The following is a 25,995-nucleotide window of genomic DNA, read 5'->3' as shown; positions in this document are numbered from 1 at the left end:
CCACACAAGCAATCCGCATACCAAACTGCACATACAGTAGGTATTTGTTGTTTTCACCTCAAGAAAAGGAAAACTCACAACACCTTATCATTAGTGTAAACGGAGGCAGTGTGGGCTGCATTTAGCCTACTGTGTCAGTCACAACAAATCTCGCCCGACTCGTTTTGTCAAACGCTGCAATGTCTTGTCGAACGCTGATCAATACTGAGATTATGATGACGTCGCTACATACAAGTAGCAACATTGTTCATGTTGTGGAGGGGTATGATATGACAATAACAACACTGTAGGCCGAATAAAAATAATAGTAGATAACATATATGTATAATCAGTAGGCTTGTCTTTCTCCATTCATGCATTTCAAAGATCCCCAGCTTCCTATTGCAGCCTATGACCAGCTAGCACTGAAGCAACGTTAAACGTAGTTATTTGCTTTCTGCAGCAGGGCAGAGATACAACAATGTGACCTGATTTAGTTACTGTACGTCCATTGTGAGCTCCCCTCCACTCAAGCACGCCCAACTACAGGCCACTGTAAACAAGTGAGATTTGTGGGACGTGTGTCTTGAAAAACAGGGTTTGACCAATGAACGCGGACATCTTTACCACATGGTTAGCTTGTTTACTAGAAGACCTGAAAACCCCGCTGAATATAGAGTTTAAGAAAACCCGGAATTGAATGTCGTGTCTTAATATCAAAACTTGACACCTACAGCTATATTTCCACACTAAAATGGTTTCACCGCCGCTGATTTATCTATCCGATTGAGGCTACATGTAAAGTACACGGTTATTTGCGTCCAAGGGCATTGTATGGTATTTACTTGAGACTGTTTTAGCAGAAGAAAAGCTCCATTCCAATCCTGCCCCTGACTCCATATCGGGTTTGGATATAACCAGCATACAACCCTTTTTCCAGGCACAGAAAATAGCATTTCAAGTTACAGCCGGTTAAAGCGAGCTTGAAGGAAGGGGGTGTGTTAAAAAATTGGCGGAGGTAAGTGCACTGTACCCATTGAAACTTTGGGTTGTTTTTCTCAAAGAAAAGTGCTGTTTATGATGCATTTTTCACCGATGCTTGTCAACGTTCTAGTAGATTTCTTCTGTATTGCATAAGGACTCGATTGTAAGGGTATATGTTTCATTGTAAACATGAACAACAACAAAAAAAACGTGTTGATCTGATCGTTGCAAAATGTATTGGGGCTCATTTTTATATGACCATGTTGATCAACTGTCGAGTGGCAAAGAATATTAGGAGGACGCAGTCAAAACAGACTCACTGTTTTTATTTGTGGGCCATCAATCATTCTTCAATGAAGCAATGCTGAGTAGTGCTGTACGGACATTTTCTTTCAAAACATAACAGAGTATCAGAATGTAGGCTGGGCTACTGTAAAAGTCATGTTTCGCATCCTAAACTCTCTTGTGCGCAGTGCTCCTTTGTTACAATAACCTTGTTAATGAATTTATTCCTTTTAACTTCCAAGATGATCCTATTATTGTGGAACCTGTAAACATGCAAAACACATGTATACTAATAAAACAATTATTATGCATTATAGTGAATAAAATATTTACATTAAAAGTGTTGTAGTGAGGATATTGCTGCATTAGGGATAACATGGTGGTATTTTTTGTTGTTGATGTAACGCCATGGTTAGTAAGCTCACCTAGAAGTTGTTTTGGTAAGGGAAATACACAATGGGCAGTTAGTGCGGGCATGCGTGGTTATACCACTCTTTACCGATAGGGGGTGGACACTCCTTCAGAATGATGTTTTTGTAAGCACAACGCTTCTTAATGCAATGATGATGACATTGATTGACACCTTGAATTAAAGCTTCCCATTCACCCCCTGGTCAACGTTATTATGCTGCGTTGTTATTATCATGTTATTACATTAAGTAATAGTAAAGATGTGGAGATATACACTGATGAGAATGATGACCATGATGATGACAGTGATAATAAAGCTATGTATTTATTTCTTTTATTTAACCTTTATTTAACTAGGCAAGTCAGTTAAGAACACATTCTTATTTACAATGATGGGCTACCAAAAGGCAAAAGGCCTCCTGCGGGGACAAAAGCCAAACTTTGGGGGGCTCTAAATAATGCTAATTTGCCGATTCCATTTCTTTAAAATGCAGTGTTGAACTGTTACAGTGGTAAATATGAATATAAAAGTGTGTTCCAAATGAAACGAACACCCCCACCTTTCTGTCATGGACAATACAGTCGCCTACAAGGACATACTCTTCAGAGCAAACTGATTTGAAATAAAACAATATTGCTTTCCTGAAAATAATATTTAGAAACAAATATTAAGAAAGTAGAGGATTACATTTGCATGCACATGCATAGGTAGTTAAATAAAGGTTAAATAAATAAAAATAAAAGGAGCCTCATCTGTCATTCAAGAGGATTTGCGTCCCCCTTGCCCTCCTAGGTATCCTTGTGGCGCAGCAGTCTACGGCACTGCATCTCAGTGCTAGAGGTGTCACTACAGACACCCTGGTTTGATTCCAGGCTGCATTGCAACTGGCCGTGATTGGGAGTCCCATAGGGTGGCACACAATTGGTCCGGGTTTGGCTGGTGTAGGACATCGTTGTAAATAAGAGTTTGTTCTTAACTGACTTGCATAGTTAAATAATAATAATCACATTCTGGTCAGAATTACAAACACCCTTTAGGATGTGTTTTTTACCTAGTATTCCTGACAGTATGGGGCGGGCAGATTGTCTAGTGGTTAAAGCATTGGGTCAGTAATCAAAAGCTTGCTGGATCAAATCCCCAAGCTGACAAGGTAAAAATCTGTTGTTCTGCCCCTGACAGTAGGCTGTCATTGTAAATAAGAATTTGTTCTTAACTGACTTGCCTAGTTAAATAAAGGTCAAATAAATAAAGTATGCCGTCTGTAACTGGCGATTGTGGCATGTACAGTAGAGAGCTACTGTAACACAGAAGGCCAATGTTGTGCAATCAAAGGAAATGCTGTTACGATCAGATCAGTTCACTATTACAACAATGAGTCAACCATTACTGGAATCAAGGAGGGGGATGGAGAGAAAAAACCTGACTAATTTGAGTTTTTTTTATGGCAGTTACCAACCAGACCTTCAGAGACGTCTCCTTCTCACTCTCATTCTCCTAGTCTCTCAAATGTTTTCTTTCATACAGATTTGGATCTTAATTTGAGCCATCTTGCTACAGCAGGAAAATGTGAATTATTATGTGGATTATAATTAATGCACATTTTTGTAGAGTTTGATCAACTTTTCATTCGGTCAAATCAAGTCTGAAATTTCAAAGTGGAAATTACAAACTTTAGAAGCCTTTTAAAAACTCAAATACACTACAAGTTTGCATTTCCTGCAGTGCAGGAAAATTCTCAGCAACAGACCCCTACCCACATGTACATACTGTATTACCTCAATTACCTCAGCTACCTCGTACCCCTGCACATTGACTCAGTACTGGTACTCCTTCTATGTACAGTTTTATACACTTTTATTTCTTTCATCACATTCCCAGTGGGTCAGAAGTTTACATACACTCAATTAGTATTTGGTAGCATTGCTTTTAAATTGTTTAACTTGGGTCAAACATTTTGGATAGCCTTCCACAAGCTTCCCACAATAAGTTGGGTGAATTTTGACCCATCCCTCCTGACAGAGCTGGTGTAACTGAGTCAGGATTGTAGGCCTCCTTGCTCGCACACGCTTTTTCAGTTCTTCCCACAAATATTCTCTAGGATTGAGGTCAGGGCTTTGTGATGGCCACTCCAATACCTTGACTTTGTTGTCCTTAAGCCATTTTGCCACAACTTTGGAAGTATGCTTGGGGTCATTGTCCATTTGGAAGACTCATTTGCGACCAAGCTTTAACTTCCTGACTGATGTCTTGAGATGTTGCTTCAATATATCCACATAATTTGGAGTGGTTGAAAAACACGTTTTTAATGAGTCCAACCTAAGTGTATGCAAACTTCTGACTTCAACTATATAGCCTTGTTAATGTTTTTATTGTGTTTCTATTTCCTTTTTATTTTGAAAATATTTGTCTTACTTTTTACCCCATAAGTCCCTGGTGGCGTTGGTGTTGCTTACACACACACACACACACACACACACACACACACACACACACACACACACACACACACACACACACACACACACACACACACACACACACACACACACACACACACACACACACACACACACACATATATAATTACACTCCCCTCCTCTCTCTCCCACCCTGCACTCTACTCCACACTCCCCACCCCAAATCTTTCCCACCTGTAAATGCTTCTTCTGTAGTCTGTAGAAAGGATGACTCTCTGTGTCTGTCTTGCTCTCTGGTATTGAGACTTGCATCAGTTTCATGATGACATCCAAATAGTGATTTTATTGACTATGTGAGACAGGAAGCGTGATTGGTGTTAGAATGAGTCCTCCGCTTTGCAGGGGAACGTTCAGTAATTATTGGGAGAGTATTATTGAAGAATCCCACCTCAACTTATTGGAGACTGTTTGGAGACCGATTGGAGACTTATTGGGGACTTATTGGAGACTGTTTGGAGACTATCATTGGAGCAGTGTCTTGACTTTTAGCCTTTTTTCTAAGCAGGGTAAATACAAAGTATTTTGACATAATCATGTATTTTGAATATGTGCAGGGTAACTTGAATAACATGAAATTCAACAAGTGGAAAGAGTCATTAGTGGTGCACTCTTTTGTAATAACTATGTAATTCATATTCTGTCTGGTTTGAAGAGAATATTTACAGGCTACTGTTACGTAATTGTATGTTAAAACCTAAGGTAGGCCTAAACATTCCATTGGGATGTTGAATTGCAGCTAACTTTAGCTCTGTGTGTAGATGGTCTGACCAGCAACCAGCCCTTCCTCTCTTTAAATAAGTATCAAGACAAATCTAATGATGAACAACAGTGTCCGAAATAGAAGGGCTCCAAAATAGGTCATCATGGGACATTTTTGTGTTCTAATTAGTATTGTCACGATACCGGAATTTTGACTTCGATATCGATACAATGTTTAGTATCACAATACCAAAACGATACCACGACAATCTTTGGGCATCTTTTGCATTGAAGTAGCCTCTTTTATCAAAATGTGCACTGTCTCTTTAACCAGTAATGACTTCATTTGCTGATATTCTTTGGGAGAGATGTGAGAGAGAGACCAAATAAGTGAATGACTAATGCTTTTGGTGGCAATCATCTTTGAAATAAGCATATTTAGCATTATGGTTTGCACATTTTTTAAGTGCTGAGAAAAGTCCTAAAAGAATATTTCAGCCTATCAAATACTATTTTTAAGAAATGTATCATTTTTGTATAGTTATGTGATTCACAACCAAACAGTGGTGGAAAAAGTACTACATTTTCATACTTGAGTAAAGTAAAGATATCTTAATAGAAAATGACTCAAGTAAAAGTGAAAGTCACCCAGTAAAATACTACTTGAGTAAGTCTAAAAGTACTTGGTTTTAAATATACTTATGTATCAAAAGTAAATGGAATTTCTAAAATGTACTTAAGTATCAAATGTGAAAGTAAAAGTAAAAACCATTTCAAATTCCTTATATTAAACAATGTTGTTGTTTTTTTATTGGCAGATAGCCAGGGGGCACACTCCAACGCTCAGACATCATTTACAAACGAAGCATTTGTGTTTAGTGAGTCCGCCAGATCAGAGGCAGTAGGGATGACCAGGGATGTTCTCTTGATAAGTGTGTGAATTGGATCATTTTTTCAAAATGCAACAAAGACTTTTGGGTGTCAGGGAAATTGTATGGAGTAAAAAGTACATTATTTTCTTTAGGAATGTAGTGATGTAAAAGTTGGCAAAAATATAAAGAGTAAAGTACAGATACCCCCAAAAACTACTTAGGTAGTACTTTAAAGTATTTTTACTAAAATACTTTACACCACTGCAACCAAAGTACTTGGGTTGTGGATTGATGTTAGCTTTAGCTGTCAGCTAGCAAGGGAAGCCTAAAAGGTGGAAGCTACCAGGATCTTCATCTACTGACCACGTTTACATGCACACAGTATTCCAGATAGCAGCTCATATCCCGCTTAACATTTTAGTCGGGATATGCTGTTTACATGCACCTTTGATATCCTGCTCATGAGTATCCCTGTATCCATGAATGAACAGAATATTCCTGATTTAAGTTCATATTGGTTAAATGGAAGAGTAACTGAAATCTGGACACTGACTCTAGGCCTATAACCGCTCACATGTAGTGTAATATAATATTAACTCCTGCAGAATTGTGCATTTTTGCAGTGAAATTATACAAGCAATGTTCCTTTTTTCTCGGGAACAGGAGTGGAGAAATAGGATTTCTTTCTTTCAGCATCGCTTGAGAAAATGGGAATGTGCGTGTAATGTGTTATCTCTGACACTATATCAGCAGACAGTATTTGAACCACATAAAATATGCACCCAAGATGAATGGAAGCCTTATCAGAAATGTGTTTTGTCCTTTTCTCAGCTTTTCATTTCCTAATTTCCGTTTTCCACTGTTTTGTGGAGTTTTTGTGTTTTCTCCCTGGTCCCTAAACGAAACAGACAACTTTACCAGTGTTAACTAGATTACTAATGCATTCATTCTATCAATGTAAGATATTATTCTTTATTTAGTCTTCTGGGGCAACAACTGATGACAGAAGAGAAGCTGCATTTATCAAACTATAGTTGACAAACAAATGGCCTACCAAATGTTGGAAATTATAATATGGCCTCGCAAATGTCGGAAATTATAAGCAGAAACGTAATTTAATTTATAGTAAATCACAACACACGTGATTTGAGAAATGGAGCTTGCGCAGACCGCAAAAACAACAGTAAAGGGGATGAGATGTTTACATGCCACAGTATCTTAGAACAGCATATCCCAGGCATCTTATCTGGGTTTCTCATAACTGGGATACAAGCTTTTTGGGGTTATTGTAAACAGAACATGATGATTATAAAACAGAGTACTTGAGTATCCCGAATAATAACGGGATATGGATGTGAATGTAAACCTGGTCACTGTCAAGTGAAAATTTCCACATGCCGTGTCGCATTATTCTATTAGTCTGCAATTCAGGGCGTTTCTGTGTGTGGGCCTTCCCTCAAGCATCCCATTGGTTCCTTCATTAATTCCCCCCAAGCATCCCATTGGTCCACCCCACCCCCCACAGAACAGTGGGAATACTGTGTCCGACAAACAGGGGCGAAGGACATTGTCTACCTGTCGACTCCGCCTTCCGCCAGCTACTCTAGTGCACAGCAGGCGGGGGTGACACCATGTGCTAGCTAGCTTGCCAGTTAGCTAGTTAGTGACACCGTGTGCTAGCTAAATAGCTAGTTTACTAGTTAGTGACACCATGTGCTAGCTAGCTTGCTAGTTAGCTAACACACAGTGTCTCCCCTGCCTCCCGCATATTGTGTACCGGAGTCCTCCTAGGACTAGCTAGCTAGCACACTGTGTCCTTCGCTCCCATCTGCCGAACACCTGCCCTCATTGTTGTTAACCTGAACTGCAGTACCCAACAGGCAGGTGCGAAGAACAACAGGCATTTGCAGGTGGTGCGAAGAACAACAGGCATTTGCAGGTGGTGCGAAGAACAACAGGCATTTGCAGGTGGTGCGAAGAACAACAGGCATTTGCAGGTGGTGCGAAGAACAACAGGCATTTGCAGGTGGTGCGAAGAACAACAGGCATTTGCAGGTGGTGCGAAGAACAACAGGCATTTGCAGGTGGTGCGAAGAACACCGGGAGCATTCAAGCAGATCACTTTTGTCAAGATGTTGACCAATGTTGGTCACCACCTTTCAAATGTGTTGTATTAGGGGTATAACATCTTTCTGACTTGCAACTACATGTCGACTGCATTAACTTTACAAAAATCATGTGATCAAGGTCATACAGTTTTTTATGAAGTCGCCTTCAAGTCACTGTAGTTGCTTCTCACCAACTACACCATGCAACCATCACCTGCATTGTGGGAGGCACTATTTGTCAACCAATCATGAGGGTGTTTTTGTTTGACCCACACGAACGTGGCCAAAGACATGACTGTGAAACAGCAAACAACTTTGCCACGATTCTAAAGCTACAGGGGATAGGCTACAAATGAAAGTGATATTTGATATCTAACCAATTAATTGTACACACACACGCTATGTTTTCATTTTGTGAGTGTGGAATATGGGGTGTATAGAGAAGTTTATTTCTACATTTATAAAGAAAAACTTTTATAAGCAATAGCATCTATGTTGACACTGCCATGTTGAGTTGATCTGAGCCTTGCTGTTTGAAAAGCACTACAGTTTTCAACTCGGCTATCGCAGATGCACCTCCCTGACATCATTCTCCAACTTTTGCCTACAGTCGGCTTCGTTAGGCTTACCGAACACACCCACTGTCTACCGGTGTTGCCCCTGCTTCCCTTTAGCTATTCCGGTACACAGCAGGCGGGAAGCGGGAGTTACACCGTGTGCTAGCTAGCTTATTCGTCACCTCCCACCTGCTGTGTACCGAGTCTTACGTAGGACTAGCTAGCTAGCACACGGTGTCCTTTGCTTCAGACTTCCGAACACCTGCTCTTGCCGTCAACAGTTCCCGACAGGCAGGGGCGAAGGTCGCTACTGGGAAACACTCTTTTCACGCCACTTCGATACTGAAGTTACTTTTTTTTAGCAGGTTAGGAGAACTTACGCATCAGGTTAGGATAATTAACGTAGCAGGTTAGGAAAGGGGTTACGGTTAGCGAAAATGCTCTCCTAACCTGCTACTAAAATCACTTTGTATCAAAGTAGCGTGAAAAGACTATGTCCCTTATGATACCTACTGTACTGGAGCGCCCCCACCCCCCACCTGTCCCAGTTTAAAAATGTAACAATACAAGTATCAAGAGGTGTTCTTGCAGATGCGAGAATGACCACATGCAGGAACGCCCTGAATTGCTCCCTTCTCCAAGACTGTTAACTTCTGTGCAGCATGAGTGTTGCGCTAACACAATGCAGCCCAGACTCCCAGTGCAGGCTAGCAGTGAGTGAGTGGAGCTAACATGAGGCAGCCCAGACTCCCAGTGCAGGCTAGCAGTGAGTGAGTGGAGCTAACATGAGGCAGCCCAGACTCCCAGTGCAGGCTAGCAGTGAGTGAGTGGAGCTAACATGAGGCAGCCCAGACTCCCAGTGCAGGCTGAGGCAGCCCAGCAGTGACTAGCAAGTGGAGCTAACATGAGGCAGCCCAGACTCCCAGTGCAGGCTAGCAGTGAGTGAGCTAACATGGGAGCTAACATGAGGCAGCCCAGACTCCCAGTGCAGGCTAGCAGTGAGTGAGGCAGCCCAGACTCCCAGTGGAGCAGTGAGTAACATGAGGCAGCTCAGACTCCCAGTGCAGGCTAGCAGTGAGTAAGTGGAGCTAACATGATGCAGTGCAGGCTAGCAGTGAGTAAGTGGAGCAGGCAGGGTGAGCTATGATAAGGGGTCGGCTGCACTGATATAGACAGGCATGATCCATGAGACACATTTGACAGAAATACCGAAAGTAACAAATATTCTAGTACCGAGCCGTTTTTCGTGTTCTAGTATCGGAAAAAGTACAGAAGTTTCAGTATACCGTGCAACACTAGTTGTAGCTTTATTCGCTTGAGCCATCTAATCCCAAGCCACTACACATACAGTATATAGTCAGAGGGCGGTGTGAAAAAGGGGTCACTTCTACCCACTGATTTGGGGTCAAATTTGTTTTTATCCCTCTAATGGTCAAGGATAGGGTTGGCGGATATGGTAATCTTATCCAAGATCAGGAGCAATTTCAACCAAGAGCTTTTAAGGAGAGGAGGTGGGGAGAGGGATACATTGTGTTCAAAAATGTAACCAAAAATGCCTTCCTCGCACATTTAAACAATCCATCAAGGCTCATGGCATCAACACATGCATCTGGACAGATATGACTATGTCAATGAAGGCAACTTTATAGGGCTTTGAAGCGTGAAATACAATAGGAAATGGAGCACAAAGATTTTCTCTGTTATATAATGTATTGAAAGCAGATGGTCAATTTCTAAGGGCTGGATTCAATTCGCATCGCAGAAGTATCGCGGAAGACGTTTTCTCCAATCTTGTTTCTTCTCTTTCAGCTGTACCTCTCTCTCACTCCGTCCTATTCTACGACCAGTCTTTGCCATTGTTCCAGAGAACCAAACCTCAATAGATCTTCTGAGTCTACAGACAAAGTGTTACTCCCAACCATGTTACCCAAGACTCGTCTGGGGAAGCGTTCCCCCCTAGGGGCATTGCTGTGTACCTCCTGCCCCTCCATGGAGAGCACACTGGAGACAGGGGCCCACGGGGACCCTGAGGGGGGTGTGGGGAGCCCAACTATGGGACCACCAGGGCCCCAGCATCTCAGCAGGTTCAACTACAAACTACACCCTGGACAGAAGGTGAGGGAGAGGGGAGACAGGGAGCGGTGGGGAGAGAAGGGGGATGGAGGGAGAGAGAGGGTGAGAAGGGAGAGTGGGAAAGGGAATGAGGGTAGAGGAGAGAAGGGGCTAGATCGACAGAGTGTAGGTGAGAGAAGAGAGGGAGGGAGGGAGAAAAAGTGGAATGCACTGTTCTTATGTAACTTTTCATAACTACTACAGATGTAGGATCTTCATTTGAGCCAATTTAAGAATCCTGCAGCAACAGGAAACCACTTTAGTTAATGGACATTTTTGAAAGGGTTGATACATTTTTCGTAAGGGAAAATCATGTCTGAAATTTCAAAGTGGAAACTACAAAATTCAGAAGCCTAAACCTCAAATACACTACACGTTTTCAATTTCCTGCATTGCAGGAAAGTTCTCCTGCAACAGGGTGATCTGTATCTATCCCCATGTGGTCTAAGCCTTCTGTTTTCTGCTTGAGAGAAAAACAGCCAATGTGTCTGTCTGTCACTGTTCCCATTATCTTTCCCTCGTTTTCAGTGTTGATGTAAATCAGTATCTCTTGGCCTTTATCCTATATCTTCTCATCTACAGTATTTCACTCCTCTCTCAGGTGAAGAGGCTGGGCAGCAGTCCACTGTCATTCTGTCACTGTCACTCTGCCTTTGTCCACTGGGCTGTTTGATGGCCAGAGTGGCACGATTACCTCAAGGCATCGCTTTCTCTCTTTCTTTTATATCACTGTCTCTCTATGTCTTTCGCACCACTCTCCCCCTAGCTTGACACTAACTCTGACTTGTTGTTTTTGACTTGTCGTTGTACTTCTCTATCCCTCTCTCTCTGTATGTCTCTCGCTTTGCCTCTCTCTCTCTCTCGCTCCCTCCCACTCCCTCCCTCCCTGCCCGATTTAACATGTCACTGTGTCTAAACCCTCCCTCCCTCCACAGGTGTATGTGTTGTGTGGAGGGCGTGAGTGCACAGGGGTGGTGGAGCAACACAACCATGTGGATAATGAGGTGGCCATCCTGCTGCCTGCTCTGGGACAGCATGTCCTGAGGAAACTACAGGACGTCTGGACCTCCCCCACCGTCCCTGCGCATCCTCCTGCTGCAACACAGAGCACAAGCAAACCATACCAAGTGTCCTCCTGCATCGATGTACCCAATGTGCCCAGGAGGTAAGGGTAGTGTAATGTAGAGTGGGGAGGTAAGGGTAGTGTAATGTAGTGTGGGGAGGTAAGGGTAGTGTAATGTAGTGTGGGGAGGTTAGGGTAGTGTAATGTAGTGTGGGGAGGTAAGAATAGTGTAATGTGGGGAAGTAAGGGTAGTGTAATGTAGTGTGGGGAGGTAAGGGTAGTGTAATGGGTAGTGTGATGTAGTGTTTGGAGGTAAGGATAGTGTAATCTAGTGTGGGGAGGTAAGGGTAGTGTAATGTAGAGTGGGGAGGTAAGGGTAGTGTAATGTAGTGTGGGGAGGTAAGGGTAGTGTAATGTAGTGTGGGGAGGTAAGGGTAGTGTAATGTGGGGAGGTAAGGGTAGTGTAATGTAATGTGGGGAGGTAAGAATAGTGTAATGTGGGGAGGTAAGGGTAGTGTAATGTAGTGTGGGGAGGTAAGGGTAGTGTAATGGGTAGTGTGATGTAGTGTGGGGAGGTAAGGGTCGTGTAATGTAGTGTGGGGAGGTAAGGGTAGTGTAATGTGGGGAGGTAAGGGTAGTGTAATGTAATGTGGGGAGGTAAGAATAGTGTAATGTGGGGAGGTAAGGGTAGTGTAATGTAGTGTGGGGAGGTAAGGGTAGTGTAATGGGTAGTGTGATGTAGTGTGGGGAGGTAAGGGTAGCGTAATGTAGTGTGGGGAGGTAAGGGTAGTGTAATGTAGTGTGGGGAGGTAAGAATAGTGTAATGTGGGGAGGTAAGGGTAGTGTAATGTAGTGTGGGGAGGTAAGGGTTGTGTGATGTAGTGTGGGGAGGTAAGAGTAGTGTAATGTGGGGAGGTAAGGGTAGTGTAATGGGTTGTGTGATGTAGTGTGGGGAGGTAAGAGTAGTGTAATGGGTAGTGTGAAGTAGTGTGGGGAGGTAAGGGTAGTGTAATGTAGTGTGGGGAGGTAAGAATAGTGTAATGTGGGGAGGTAAGGGTAGTGTAATGTAGTGTGGGGAGGTAAGGGTAGTGAAATGTAGTGTGGGGAGGTAACGGTAGTGTAATGTAGTGTGGGGAGGTAAGGGTAGTATAATCTAGTGTGGGGAGGTAAGGGTAGTGTAATGTAGTGTGGGGAGGTAAGGGTAGTGTAATGTAGTGTGGGGAGGTAAGGGTAGTGTAATGGGTAGTGTGATGTAGTGTGTGGAGGTAAGGATAGTGTAATCTAGTGTGGGGAGGTAAGGGTAGTGTAATGTAGAGTGGGGAGGTAAGGGTAGTGTAATGTAGTGTGGGGAGGTAAGGGTAGTGTAATGTAGTGTGGGGAGGTAAGGGTAGTGTGATGTGGGGAGGTAAGGGTAGTGTAATGTAATGTGGGGAGGTAAGAATAGTGTAATGTGGGGAGGTAAGGGTAGTGTAATGTAGTGTGGGGAGGTAAGGGTAGTGTAATGGGTAGTGTGATGTAGTGTGGGGAGGTAAGGGTAGTGTAATGTAGTGTGGGGAGGTAAGGGTAGTGTAATGTAATCTGGGGAGGTAAGGGTCGTGTAATGTGGGGAGGTAAGGGTAGTGTAATGTAGTGTGGGGAGGTAAGGGTAGTGTAATGGGTAGTGTAATGTAGTGTGGGGAGGTAAGAGTAGTGTAATGTAGTTTGGGGAGGTAAGGGTAGTGAAATGTGGGGAGGTAAGGGTAGTGTAATGTAGTGTGGGGAGGTAAGGGTAGTGTAATGTAGTGTGGGGAGGTTAGGGTAGTGTAATGTAGTGTGGGGAGGTAAGGGTAGTGTAATGGGTAGTGTAATGTAGTGTGGGGAGGTTAGGGTAGTGTAATGTAGTGTGGGGAGGTAAGGGTAGTGTAATGTAGTGTGGGGAGGTAAGAATAGTGTAATGTGGGGAGGTAAGGGTAGTGTAATGTAGTGTGGGGAGGTAAGGGTTTTGTGATGTAGTGTGTGGGGAGGTAAGAGTAGTGTAATGTGGGGAGGTAAGGGTAGTGTAATGGGTAGTGTGAAGTAGTGTGGGGAGGTAAGGGTAAGGGTAGTGTAATGTAGTGTGGGGAGGTAAGAATAGTGTAATGTGGGGAGGTAAGGGTAGTGTAATGTAGTGTGGGGAGGTAAGGGTAGTGAAATGTAGTGTGGGGGAGGTAACGGTAGTGTAATGTAGTGTGGGGAGGTAAGGGTAGTATAATCTAGTGTGGGGAGGTAAGGGTAGTGTAATGTAGTGTGGGGAGGTAAGAGTAGTGTAATGTAGTGTGGGGAGGTAAGGGTAGTGTAATGTAGTGTGGGGAGGTAAGGGTAGTGTAATGTAGTGTGGGGAGGTAAGGGTTTTGTGATGTAGTGTGGGGAGGTAAGAGTAGTGTAATGTGGGGAGGTAAGGGTAGTGTAATGGGTAGTGTGAAGTAGTGTGGGGAGGTAAGGGGTAGTGTAATGTAGTGTGGGGAGGTAAGAATAGTGTAATGTGGGGAGGTAAGGGTAGTGTAATGTAGTGTGGGGAGGTAAGGGTAGTGAAATGTAGTGTGGGGAGGTAACGGTAGTGTAATGTAGTGTGGGGAGGTAAGGGTAGTATAATCTAGTGTGGGGAGGTAAGGGTAGTGTAATGTAGTGTGGGGGGAGGTAAGAGTAGTGTAATGTAGTGTGGGGAGGTAAGGGTAGTGTAATGTAGTGTGGGGAGGTAAGAGTAGTGTAATGTGGGGAGGTAAGGGTAGTGTAATGGGTAGTATGATGTAGTGTGGGGAGGTAAGGGTAGTGTGATGTGGGGAGGTAAGGGTAGTATAATGTAGTGTGGGGAGGTAAGGGTAGTGTAATGGGTAGTGTAATGTAGTGTGGGGAGGTAAGGGTAGTGTAATGTGCGGAGGTAAGGGTAGTGTAATGTAATGTGGGGAGGTAAGAATAGTGTAATGTGGGGAGGTAAGGGTAGTGTAATGGGTAGTGTGATGTAGTGTGGGGAGGTAAGGGTAGTGTAATGTAGTGTGGGGAGGTAAGGGTAGTGTAATGTAGTGTGGGGAGGTAAGAATAGTGTAATGTGGGGAGGTAAGGGTAGTGTAATGTAGTGTGGGGAGGTAAGGGTAGTGTAATGTAGTGTGGGGAGGTAAGAGTAGTGTAATGTGGGGAGGTAAGGGTAGTGTAATGTAGTGTGGGGAGGTAAGGGTTGTGTGATGTAGTGTGGGGAGGTAAGAGTAGTGTAATGTGGGGAGGTAAGGGTAGTGTAATGGGTTGTGTGATGTAGTGTGGGGAGGTAAGAGTAGTGTAATGTGGGGAGGTAAGGGTAGTGTAATGGGTAGTGTAATGTAGTGTGGGGAGGTAAGAATAGTGTAATGTGGGGAGGTAAGGGTAGTGTAATGTAGTGTGGGGAGGTAAGGGTAGTGAAATGTAGTGTGGGGAGGTAACGGTAGTGTAATGTAGTGTGGGGAGGTAAGGGTAGTATAATCTAGTGTGGGGAGGTAAGGGTAGTGTAATGTAGTGTGGGGAGGTAAGGGTAGTGTAATGTAGTGTGGGGAGGTAAGGGTAGTGTAATGTAGTGTGGGGAGGTAAGGGTAGTGTAATGTAGTGTGGGGAGGTAAGAGTAGTGTAATGTGGGGAGGTAAGGGTAGTGTAATGGGTAGTGTGATGTAGTGTGGGGAGGTAAGGGTAGTGTAATGGGTAGTGTAATGTGGGGAGGTAAGGGTAGTATAATGTAGTGTGGGGAGGTAAGGGTAGTGTAATGGGTAGTGTAATGTAGTGTGGGGAGGTAAGGGTAGTGTAATGTAGTGTGGGGAGGTAAGAGTAGTGTAATGTGGGGAGGTAAGGGTAGTGTAATGGGTAGTGTGATGTAGTGTGGGGAGGTAAGGGTAGTGTAATGGGTAGTGTAATGTGGGGAGGTAAGGGTAGTATAATGTAGTGTGGGGAGGTAAGGGTAGTGTAATGGGTAGTGTAATGTAGTGTGGGGAGGTAAGGGTAGTGTAATGTAATGTGGGGAGGTAAGGGTCGTGTAATATAGTGTGGGGAGGTAAGAGTAGTGTAATGTAGTGTGGGGAGGTAAGGGTAGTATAATCTAGTGTGGGGAGGTAAGGGTAGTGTAATATGGGGAGGTAAGGGTAGTGTAATGTAGTGTGGGGAGGTAAGGGTAGTATAATCTAGTGTGGGGAAGTAAGGGTAGTATAATCTAGTGTGGGGAGGTAAGGGTAGTGTAATGTAGAGTGGGGAGGTAAGGGTAGTGTAATGTAGTGTGGGGAGGTACGGGTAGTATAATCTAGTGTGGGGAGGTAAGAGTAGTGTAATGTAGTGTGGGGAGGTAAGAGTAGTGAAGTGGGTAGTGTGATGTAGTGTGGGGAGGTAAGGTTAGTGTAATGTAGTGTGGGGAGGTAAAGGTAGTGTAATGGGTAGTGTGATGTAGTGTGGGTAGGTAAGGGTAGTGTAATGTAGTGTGGGAGGTAAAGGTAGTGTGGGGAGGTAAGGGTAGTGTAATGTAGTGTGGTGAGGTAAGGGTAGTGTAATGTAGTGTGGGGAGGTAAGAATAGTGTAATGTGGGGAGGTAAGGGTAGTGTAATGTAGTGTGGGGAGGTAAGGGTAGTGTAATCTAGTGTGGGGAGGTAAGGATAGTGTAATGTAGTATGGGGAGGTAAGGGGAGTGTAATGTAGAGTGGGGAGGTAAGGGTAGTGAAATTTAGTGTGTGGAGGTAAGGGTAGTGTAATGTAGTGTGGGGAGGTAAGGGTAGTGTAATGTAATGTGTGGAGGTAAGGATAGTCTGTCTGTCTGTCTGTCTGTCTGTCTGTGTGTGTGTGTGTGTGTGTGTGTGTGTGTGTGTGTGTGTGTGTGTGTGTGTGTGTGTGTGTGTGTGTGTGTGTGTGTGTGTGTGTGTGTGTGTGTGTGTGAATGTACCTAATCCCTCTCCCCTTTCTCCCTGCTCCAGGAGTCCAGAGTCAGTGGATATGGATGAGATGATGGCAGCCCTGGTTCTGACCAGCCTGTCCTGCAGCCCTGTTGTTCAGAGCCCACCTTACAGAGACACAGTCATAGGTAATTCATTGATATATTAATTGATTGATAAGCTCTTAATTATATTTCTCCTGTACATTTGTCATTAATCATTGTAGGTCTAATCTATATATGTGTGTGTGTGTGTGTGTGTGTGTGTGTGTGTGTGTGTGTGTGTGTGTGTGTGTGTGTGTGTGTGTGTGTGTGTGTGTGTGTGTGTGTGTGCGTTTGTGTGTGTGTGTGTGTGTACACAGCAGGTTCTACTGGCATGGAGTGCGGGGCGGGGGAACTCTCAGACAGCGGCAGCAGTGGCTACTGGAGCTGTGACCGTGGCTACAGAAGCCCGGCCCCATCTCCGCCAATCACAGAGACAGAAGGTCACAGCCTGGCCACGCCCACTGATGAGGGATTGGACATGGAGCTGGAGCAGGTGCTGTTTGATGAGCCTGCGCCACGGAAACGCAGGGTGAGTAGGGTAGTCACGGAAATAACCTTGCTAAAATTGACCAGAATTGACTGGCAAACACATCAGCTATTAGCTATTTGTTCTTCATTTAGAGTTGAGTCAGTTCCATCAACCTTGCTTAACTGTGAACTTGTGTTCCCTCTCTCCAGAACTCAGTGAAGCTGGCCTACAGGTGTCTGTGGCCCAACTGTGGGAAGATTCTGACGTCTGTCGTGGGGATGAAACGTCACATCCGTACCCTGCACCTGGGGTAAGTGACAATAACATTTCCAGTTGAGTATCCACAAAGATTTATAAAATACTTGTATTGTTAGAATGTGGGAGTGCTTCTACTAGCAGTGGTAGTGGCAGAAGAATACAAAAAAAAAACAGTTGCATTAATCTATGTACCATATGTGTTTTCCCTTCCACAGCCAGAGTGTTGAGCATGAGCGTTGCTCCCGCAGCGAGGAGGACTTCTACTACACAGAGATCCACCAGCGGGAGCTGCAGCCCCTCACCCCACCTCCTGGGGTCTCCACCCACACCCCTATCCCTACCACTAGCACCAGAACCCCCTGGTTGGCCTGTGCCTCCCCCTCCAGCCCCTCTACCTCTGGGGTAGGACCAGGAGAACCAGGGGTAGGAGCAGGAGCTGGAGGAGACTCCCCAACAGAAGTGAATCCCCAGCCCAGCCAGCTCAGCCAGTCTGCCCCCTCCATCCCAGGGTGCTTCGGGCAGGTCCACTCTGAGCACTCCTACCAGGTAGGCACTAGGACAGGGTTCCCCAACTGGTGGTGGGTGATTTGTTGGACATAAAAGACTATAAAAACATCAGCAAATCTGATCCAAGTGATTTTAATTTGTTCCCAAAGTATTCCCACGCATAATAGAGATACACTCAGTAGCCAGTTTATTAGGTGCACCCCCCATCTAGTACCGGATCGGATCCCCCTTTGCCTCCAGGGACAGCCTGGATTCTTTAGGGCATGGATTCTACAAGGTGTGGCGTTCAAACGTTGCTCAATTGGTATAAAGGGACCTAACATGTGCCAGGAAAACATTCCCCACACCATCACAACACCGGCACCAGCCTGTACCATTGACACCTGCTTACACCAATCCTGGCTCTGCCATCAGCATGACGAAACAGGAACCGTGATTCGTCAAACCAGGCAATGTTTTTCCACTCAATTGTCCAGTGTTTGGTTATCGCGTGCCCCATGGAGCCGCTTCTTCTTGTATTTAGCTGATAGGAGTGGAACCCGGGGTGGTCGTCTGCTGCAATAGTCCATCCGTGACAAGGACTGACAAGTTGTGCGTTCTGAGGTGCCGTCCTGCACACCACTCTTGTATTGCGCCATTATTTGCCTTTTTGTGGACCGCCTGTTAGCTTGCACGATTCTTGACAGATGTTTTTTGTTTGGCGGACCATTCTCGGTAAACCTTTGACACTGTCGTGCGTGAAAAGCCCAGGAGGCCGGCCGTTTCGGATATACTGGAACCGGTGCACATTGGCACCGACGATCATACCGCGCTCAATGTAACTGAATGCCTCGATGCCCACCGTCTGTAGGAGAGAACCATTTCCATGAACATGATGGTGTACTGTACCTAATAAATGTTTACATTTTCTCTGTTGTGGACATAAAAAGTGGAAAACAAATGTTTCTTGAGTTGAACACATTACAAGCACGCTATGAGCAGCTATTGAAACCTCTGTATTGTTTTGCAAGTGGTTGTACAGCCTTTTGTTTTGTATTTTGCATTTAATGCTCCAACCTGATTGCGACCATTGAACACATTGTTTACTTCTGCAGGCTCCTACTTCAGTCCAGGTGGTGGCATCACCCGTCTCTGTTTCCTCCACCTGCCGTTGGACCAAACCCACCTCCACCCCCCAACCAAGTCAGGTAGGCTTGCATTAGGATTTAAAACTGAAAGTATGCATTCATTTGACCTTGCCTGGTGGGTCGTTACACGAAATGAGTGCCTTTTGCATCCCTTTGATATTTTAAGTAGAAATTGTGCACAAATATTGAATTTTAAAAGCCTGTTATATTTAATGAAGTGTCCTTTAAATATAGACCACATGGAGACTTCAATAAAGCAGATTTTTAAAAATATGAATAAATACTTTTTTTTAATATGCATTTTGACATGTCCCTCCGTGTACCTTCTGTGACTTCCAGGAAGATTTTAATCCCAATCCTTAACCCCAACATTTCTCAAAAATGTCACCATCATTCTAAAGCCCTAGTTATTTTGTTGCTTTTGACAAAGTAATTTCTGAAGATTATTATTGATTTCATGTGATTATTGATTCATTTGAAGGTACACATTTTTACTTTCCCTCGTTTTACAGTCAACCCTGTCACATGAACTAAACTCTCGTATTAATATAGTATTCCGTTGTAAAGATTTTTTGTCAAAATAAAAATTGAACATCTAATAGACAAATAATATTTTTAAAGCAGGTGAGTTGGTTCTACTGTTTTTGGACATTTTCTGGTGTGTTGTGGAGGAAAACTGAGTGGGTCAAGTATAACACATCAACCCTGTTACCCATAGATAGACAGGATAGAAATGGTTTAACAATTTCATTTGGGGGGATTTGCATTCAATTGCCCTTCCCTGTTGCACACAACAAGCTTCCATTTCACCTGTCACAAGGAGATTTATGGCTGATTTAAGCTGAAATCGTCAACCCTGTTACTTTATGTGGGATTTAATAGGCACGTACTTTAGTCATTTTATTATTTAACCTCTTTAGATGGGAAAACTGTTTTTTTATTGAGTTGAACATCTTTTCTTTATGACAGCATGTTAAAATTGGGTGAAATCAACAAAAAAATCCACCAAGTTACACATCTCAAAAGGCCCCCGAATTCATGTAACAACCCTGGTGTACCAGGTGGGTAGAGCTGCACTTTGGGACCAAAGGAATGTTCTCAAATGCGCAAACTCCGCCCATCCCGCGTCTCAGCTGATAATTAATACAAATGCACCTAGAAAGAAACCCTGACTCCTGAGGCTCTTGAACGCAACCCTGACTGTAGAATCCAATAGAATAATCTGAAGGGAAATTCCCACAGATAATTTGCGTATAAACACTCAGTTAAGAACACCACAATTGCTGTTCATGTTTCATGCTGTATGTCCAGGTATATGCTATTTTCACTTCATTTTCCCTCTTTAAACACAGAGCTTTCCATATCTCCAAGCTTTCTGAATTCATCACGTATTTTCTTGAAAAGCGTGCATTTGCATAAACATTTCCCCCTACAGAGCCTTTGCCAGTATGTGTTTGTGGAGTAGAAGTCAGTCCATCAGGGACAAAGGATAGATTTATAACCCTGCCTCCAGAGCTGCTCTATACTGCCAATAGCGTGTCGTGGATATTTACCAGGCAATCCCCTTGTTGATTTGATAATATTTTCCATTACCGAACATCGCCTTTGTCTCCACTGGCCCATAGACTCCCGTTCTGTGGTGCTACATCACTGCCACCTATTGATCGTTAGTAGGAACTGGGGGTCATTTTTCTGTGTTGTAAACAACACGTGGTCAATGGCACGATCAAGTCACTGCAGTAGATCAGCTGCAGTGCACACACAGAACAGTCATTGCAGTACCCTTTCAGCAGTAAACATGGATTGTTCAATTTGATGTGCACTAAATATGCATTGGATTTTGACAATTTGGACAGATCGTTTGTCATGAATGCTAAAATAGTGGATAAAGAGTTTCCTTGATAATTCATCTGTGTTGTTTTGCTGGACTTTTACCTTGCAGTATTGTTAGATGTCCACATCAAATGCAATATGTCCTAATTTATTTGATTAGTATATTTGTCAGGGACCATCCACAAAAAAATGTATTGCATTGCATATTGTATTGTACCAGATTTATCTTCCCCCTTCAGTTCACATCTGCAGCAGTAATGTGCAATAGTGTATACAGAGATTTTACTACAATTTACTACAAATGAAGTGTTTTGAAAGGCTGGTCATGGCTCACATCAACACCATTATCCTCCCCACACTACATTACACTACCCTTACCTCCCCACACTACATTACACTACCCTTACCTCCCCACTCTACATTACACTACATTACACTTTTTAAAAAAAATGTTTTATACATTTTCGGTATGGAAAAATGCTTTCAATGTAAACGTAAATGACTTAAACCAGATATAACGTATGTAGGACAGATAATATAATTGTTGAGAACTAACAATCACCAAAATAAAAGCTAGATCATCTGAGAGATTTGAAAATTCCCAAAACAATGAATTTAGCAGTGAAAATGTTGTTATTATGTTTGAGTAAAACAACACAGCATTAGCCATGGCCAAATGCATAGAATTGCAGGAAATTTCAGTTGAAGTCAGAAGTTTACATACACCTTCACCAAATGTTTTTCACAATTCCTGACATGTAATCCTAGTAAAAATCCTGTTTTAGGTCAGTTAGGATCACCACTTTATTTTAAGAATGTGAAATGTCAGAATAATAGTAGAGAGAATGATTTACTTCAGCTTTTATTTCTTTCATCACATTCCCAGTGGGTCAAAAGTTTACATACACTCAATTAGTATTTGGTAGCATTGCCTTTAAATTTTTTAACTTGGGGCAAACATTTTGGGTAGCCTTCCATAAGCTTCCCACAATAAGTTGGGTGAATTTTGACCCATTCCTCCTGATAGAGCTGGTGTAACGGAGTCAGATTTGTAGGCCTCTTTGCTCGCACACGCTTTTTCAGTTCTGCCCACAGATTTTCTATGGGATTGAGGTCAGGGCTTTGTGATGGCCACTCCAATACCTTGACTTTGTTGTCCTTAAGACATTTTGCCACAATTTTGGAAGTATGCTTGGGGTCATTGTCCACTTGGAAGACCCATTTGCGACCAAGCTTTAACTTCCTGACTGATGTCTTGAGACGTTGCTTCAATATATCCACATAATTTTCCGTCCTCATGATGCCATCTATTTTATGAAGTGCACCAGTCCCTCCTGCAGAATAGCACCCCCACAACATGATGCTGCCACCCTCGTGCTTCACGGTTGGGATGGTGTTCTTCGACTTGCAAGCCTCCCCGTTTTTCCTGCAAACATAACGATGGCCATTATGGCCAAACAGTTCTATTTTTGTTTCATCAGATCAGAGGACATTTTTCCAAAAGTACGATGTTTGTCCCCATGTGCAGTTGCAAACCGTAGTCTGGCTTTTTTATGGTGGTTTTGGAGCAGTGGCTTCTTCCTTGCTGAGCGGCCTTTCAGGTTATGTCGATATAGGACTCGTTTTACTGTGGATATAGATACTTTTGTACCTGTTTCCTCCAGCATCTTCACAAGGTCCTTTGCTGTTGTTCTGGGTTTGATTTGCAATTTTCGCACCAAAGTACGTTCATCTCTAGGAAACAGAACGCGTCTCCCTCCTGAGCGGTATGATGGCTGCGTGGTCCCATGGTGTTTATACCAGCGTACTATTGTTTGTACAGATGAACGTGGTACCTTCAGGCATTTGGAAATTGCTCCCAAGGATTAACCAGACTTGTGGAGGTCTACAATTTTCTTTCTGAGGTCTTGGCTGATTTGTTGGATTTTTCCATGATGTCAAGCAAAGAGGCACTGAGATTGGAGGTAGGCCTTGAAATACGTACACCTCCAATTGACTCAAATGATGTCAATTAGCCTATCAGAAGCTTCTACATCCATGACATAATTTTCTGGAATTATCCAAGTCCACAGTCAACTTAATGTATGTAAACTTCTGACCCACTGGAGTTGTGATGCAGTGAATTATAAGTGAAATAATCTGTCTGTAAACAATTGTTGTTTTAAAAAGTACTTGTGTCATGCACAAAGTATATGTCCTAACCGACTTGCCAAAACTATAGTTTGTAAACAGGAAATTTGTGGAGTGGTTGAAAAAAGAGTTTTAATGACTCCAACCTAAGTGTATGTAAACTTCTGACTTCAAATGTATAGTGGCACCCTGTTTCCTTGTTTCCTTCCTTAATCTGCAGATCCTTTCAAATCAGTGCAGATGAAGGAGAGGAGACTTGGAAAAGAAGCCTTTTGATTGGATGGGATTTGCGATTCTGCTCAAATCCCTCTTCATTACCTCTAACGCAGGCAGTAATAATATGTGTATGTTCTGTAGTTTTTCTCTGCTCATCATCTGTGTGTTTCCCCCTTTGTCCACCAGGGCGCACCATTCCTTGTGCGGTCAGTCAGTGTGGGAGAACAGTGGCTGCAGCAGCAGAATGCCCCAATTAGGCCACACCCTGCCAGCACCTCTCCCCCACGCAGCCACTGGACCACAAGGTGAGCTATTATACTATACTATATACTATTACTACTGTATTGCTATTGATAACATATCTGCCTCAGTCAATTTGAGTCTACGGTCATTTCCCTTCTCGCCTCCCTCTATGCATCCCTCTCTACACATGTCTCTCTGTCCAATTCCATTCATACATTTACTGTCAACTAACTCACTCTCTGACACTCTCCCTCTTCCATCTCCTCTCTCTTTCCCTCCCTCCCTTTCTCTCTACAGGAGGATCCGTGGCGAGGCTAAGAAGTGTCGTAAGGTCTACGGCATCGAGCACCGGGATCAGTGGTGCACCGCCTGTCGCTGGAAGAAAGCCTGCCAGCGCTTCCTCGACTGAACTCCTAACCGAAGAAGAGAGGGATGAAGAGAGAAAAAGAGATATGGAGGAGAGAAAGAACGTGAGAGACTGCCAGAAGAGAGGAGCAGTCACCTCTTCAAGTGAAGACTGAGGAAAGATCTGGGGGTCAACCAGTGGAGCAACATGTACGTTGGTGTTTATTTCTTTTCTTTTTTTATCCGTTTTTTTGTACTTTTTACAACTTTACTAAAAGTTTTTTATGTACTTTGTTAATTTCTTTGAGAACTTCAGGTTCTTGTGTGTTGGTGCTCACGGTGAACTTGGCGGGCGCAGCTTAATGACCTATGACCGGTAACCTATGATCTATACCTGCAGCATAGTCCCGCATCTCAGTTCCTCTGTCTTCCTGCCCAGTGAGGGGCTATACAGGAAGCAGACTTCTTCTCTTCCAAATCTTTGGCTGTATCCTATAACCAGCAGCTCTTCTATACCCAGCAGCTATATAGGGGATGCCTATTGCTCTATGACATCATGCCGTCCATAACTTGGCTTGGGAACAAGGCTTTCTGCTTGTTGCCAAGGGTGGACATGAGCCAGGCAGGTGCTGAGCAGAATATCTGATCTGTAAATCAATCCAACTTCCAAATGCCTGGGCAAGAACAGATCCATATGATACAAAGATTAACCGATACATTCATGCTTTGGCTTTCTGTCAGTGTAGGTGGTGGAGAATGAACGATTAGGAGAAGAAAGTAAAGTGATACAAGGAGGGAGTTAGCCCTAAGTAGCAGAGGTGAAGCTTCAGTAAATACTTAGTAACAAGCATGCTAAATACAGGACCTATGTCAGAGAGGAGAGATGCTGGCCATCAACTTGTTCAGTTATTTGTTAATAATGTATACCATCTGTTATCAATTCCATAAAGTGCGCTGATTGGCTGGGAGAATCCCCCTTGACCTATAGGATTCCATCTGCTCACGATCTACCAATCAGTAAGTTGTAACCAGTAAGTTGTGTCTTAAACATTGAGAATTGATTGGAGAGTTGTAATTGGAGGAGATGTAAAATGCAGATTTGGGATTCATATGCCCAACCCGTCTCATGATGTGTTTATAAGCCATTTACTCCTGCAAATTCGTATGTAGCTTTTTTTATTGAAATGGGCTTTTTTAAGGAAACAAAAATAATGTTTTGTCGACGTCGACTATGTCATTTGTATTGTGTGTTTCGTTATATTATCCAGCAATGTTGTGTCTATATTTTGCAACTTGTCGTTTTTTCTAAGATGTGTTAAATATAATGTTCCGCCAAGAATTACCATGTTGTGGGATATAGGAATCAATTCACATACTTTTAGACCAATCAGATGTCATACACACTGATTTTCACTTCTCTGACTATGATGCAAGCAACTGTTAAAAGTTAAAGACTCAGTATCTCGTCCTTGTTGTTAGCAGCTACTGTAGCTATCCTTCCTGTTTTGCCTTAGTCTTCTTTGTTTGGGTCAACAGATAATCTGTAAGAGCAGCCATTTTGTAAGAGCAGAGTCTTTTGGGGGGGGTGGGGGGGGGTTACACCAGAAATGGTCTATAATATAGCCAAGTAACAGGCTTTAGTTACACTAACAGATATCATTTTAAGCACTGTAGTTTATTGTTAAAGAGACACTATGACAGAATAGGACATGGAAGGATTGGGTCCTTTTACAACATGGAGGTCATTGGCAGGTTGTGTCTTACATCATTGTAATAAAATTAAACATTTGTATAATATATTTGGGCAGGAATCTATCTCCGTACATTTGTCATATACTTGGATGGCCAATAACCCATACCGCTCTCATTAGTGGCGATACACTAATTTAATTATCGCGGTTCCTGGTTAGATGTGGAATGTACCACATAGTACCAATAATAATATCTTAAATATGGTGCCAGCATTGAGTCTGAATGCATTTAACAGACTTATTTTAAAATGATATGCTGCTCGAGGGCATTGTGGCCCTAACCCAAACCCTTGTCACTCTACCACCTATTGTAAATGAACATGCATACATCTCTGTTGAAAAAGCCTTTAATGAACGTTCGGCATAAACAGATGTTTCATATGTTAAGACCCAAAATATATTCATGATTGTTTATTGAAACTCATGTTTCCTTGCAGTAAGCCAATGAATCCACAGAAGCAAAAAAACGAAACAATTGTATTTATATATATTGTCCTACGTATGTACTTAGAGAAAAAACAACTGTTGAATAAAGTACAATTTGTATTATGATGCACTCATTTTATATGGAATCTGAAATGTTTTTGTCTTTTTGATGTTGAAATATACTTGATAAAGATGTATCCTGTCAAAAG

The 25,995-nt window shown here is 43.1% G+C and overlaps 1 protein-coding gene across 2 annotated transcripts; it reads left to right on the top strand.

The window, feature by feature from the left end:
- The first annotated feature begins 637 nt into the window (after positions 1–637).
- znf395a (zinc finger protein 395a) lies at positions 638–25,925 on the top strand. 2 transcript variants are annotated; one of them, XM_042325514.1, is made up of 10 exons: positions 638–997; positions 10,183–10,488; positions 11,421–11,650; positions 16,480–16,586; positions 16,802–17,010; positions 17,160–17,260; positions 17,424–17,754; positions 18,810–18,902; positions 23,208–23,326; positions 23,562–25,925. In XM_042325514.1, the coding sequence occupies exons 2-10, from the start codon at positions 10,294–10,296 to the stop codon at positions 23,671–23,673; spliced, it is 1,497 nt and encodes a 498-aa protein (XP_042181448.1). In that variant the 5' UTR covers positions 638–997; positions 10,183–10,293; the 3' UTR covers positions 23,674–25,925. The 2 variants fall into 2 exon arrangements, with proteins under 2 accessions (XP_042181448.1, XP_042181447.1); XM_042325513.1 differs by having other exon boundaries at positions 641–997; positions 16,799–17,010.
- Positions 25,926–25,995: the final 70 nt, after the last annotated feature.

This window comes from Oncorhynchus tshawytscha, linkage group LG08 (assembly GCF_018296145.1).
Source record: "Oncorhynchus tshawytscha isolate Ot180627B linkage group LG08, Otsh_v2.0, whole genome shotgun sequence".
Lineage (NCBI taxonomy): Eukaryota > Metazoa > Chordata > Actinopteri > Salmoniformes > Salmonidae > Oncorhynchus > Oncorhynchus tshawytscha.
The sequence above is the reverse complement of the archived record's forward strand: the minus strand, read 5'-3'. Positions and strand labels throughout refer to the sequence as shown.

Coding starts and splice junctions, on each gene's coding strand:
- znf395a (XM_042325513.1), top strand. CDS start 10,294: ATGTTACCCAAGACTCGTCTGGGGAAGCGTTCCCCCCTAGGGGCATTG. Junction 10,489..11,420: donor AACTACACCCTGGACAGAAG/GTGAGGGAGAGG, acceptor CTCCCTCCACAG/GTGTATGTGTTGTGTGGAGG. Junction 11,651..16,479: donor GTACCCAATGTGCCCAGGAG/GTAAGGGTAGTG, acceptor TCCCTGCTCCAG/GAGTCCAGAGTCAGTGGATA.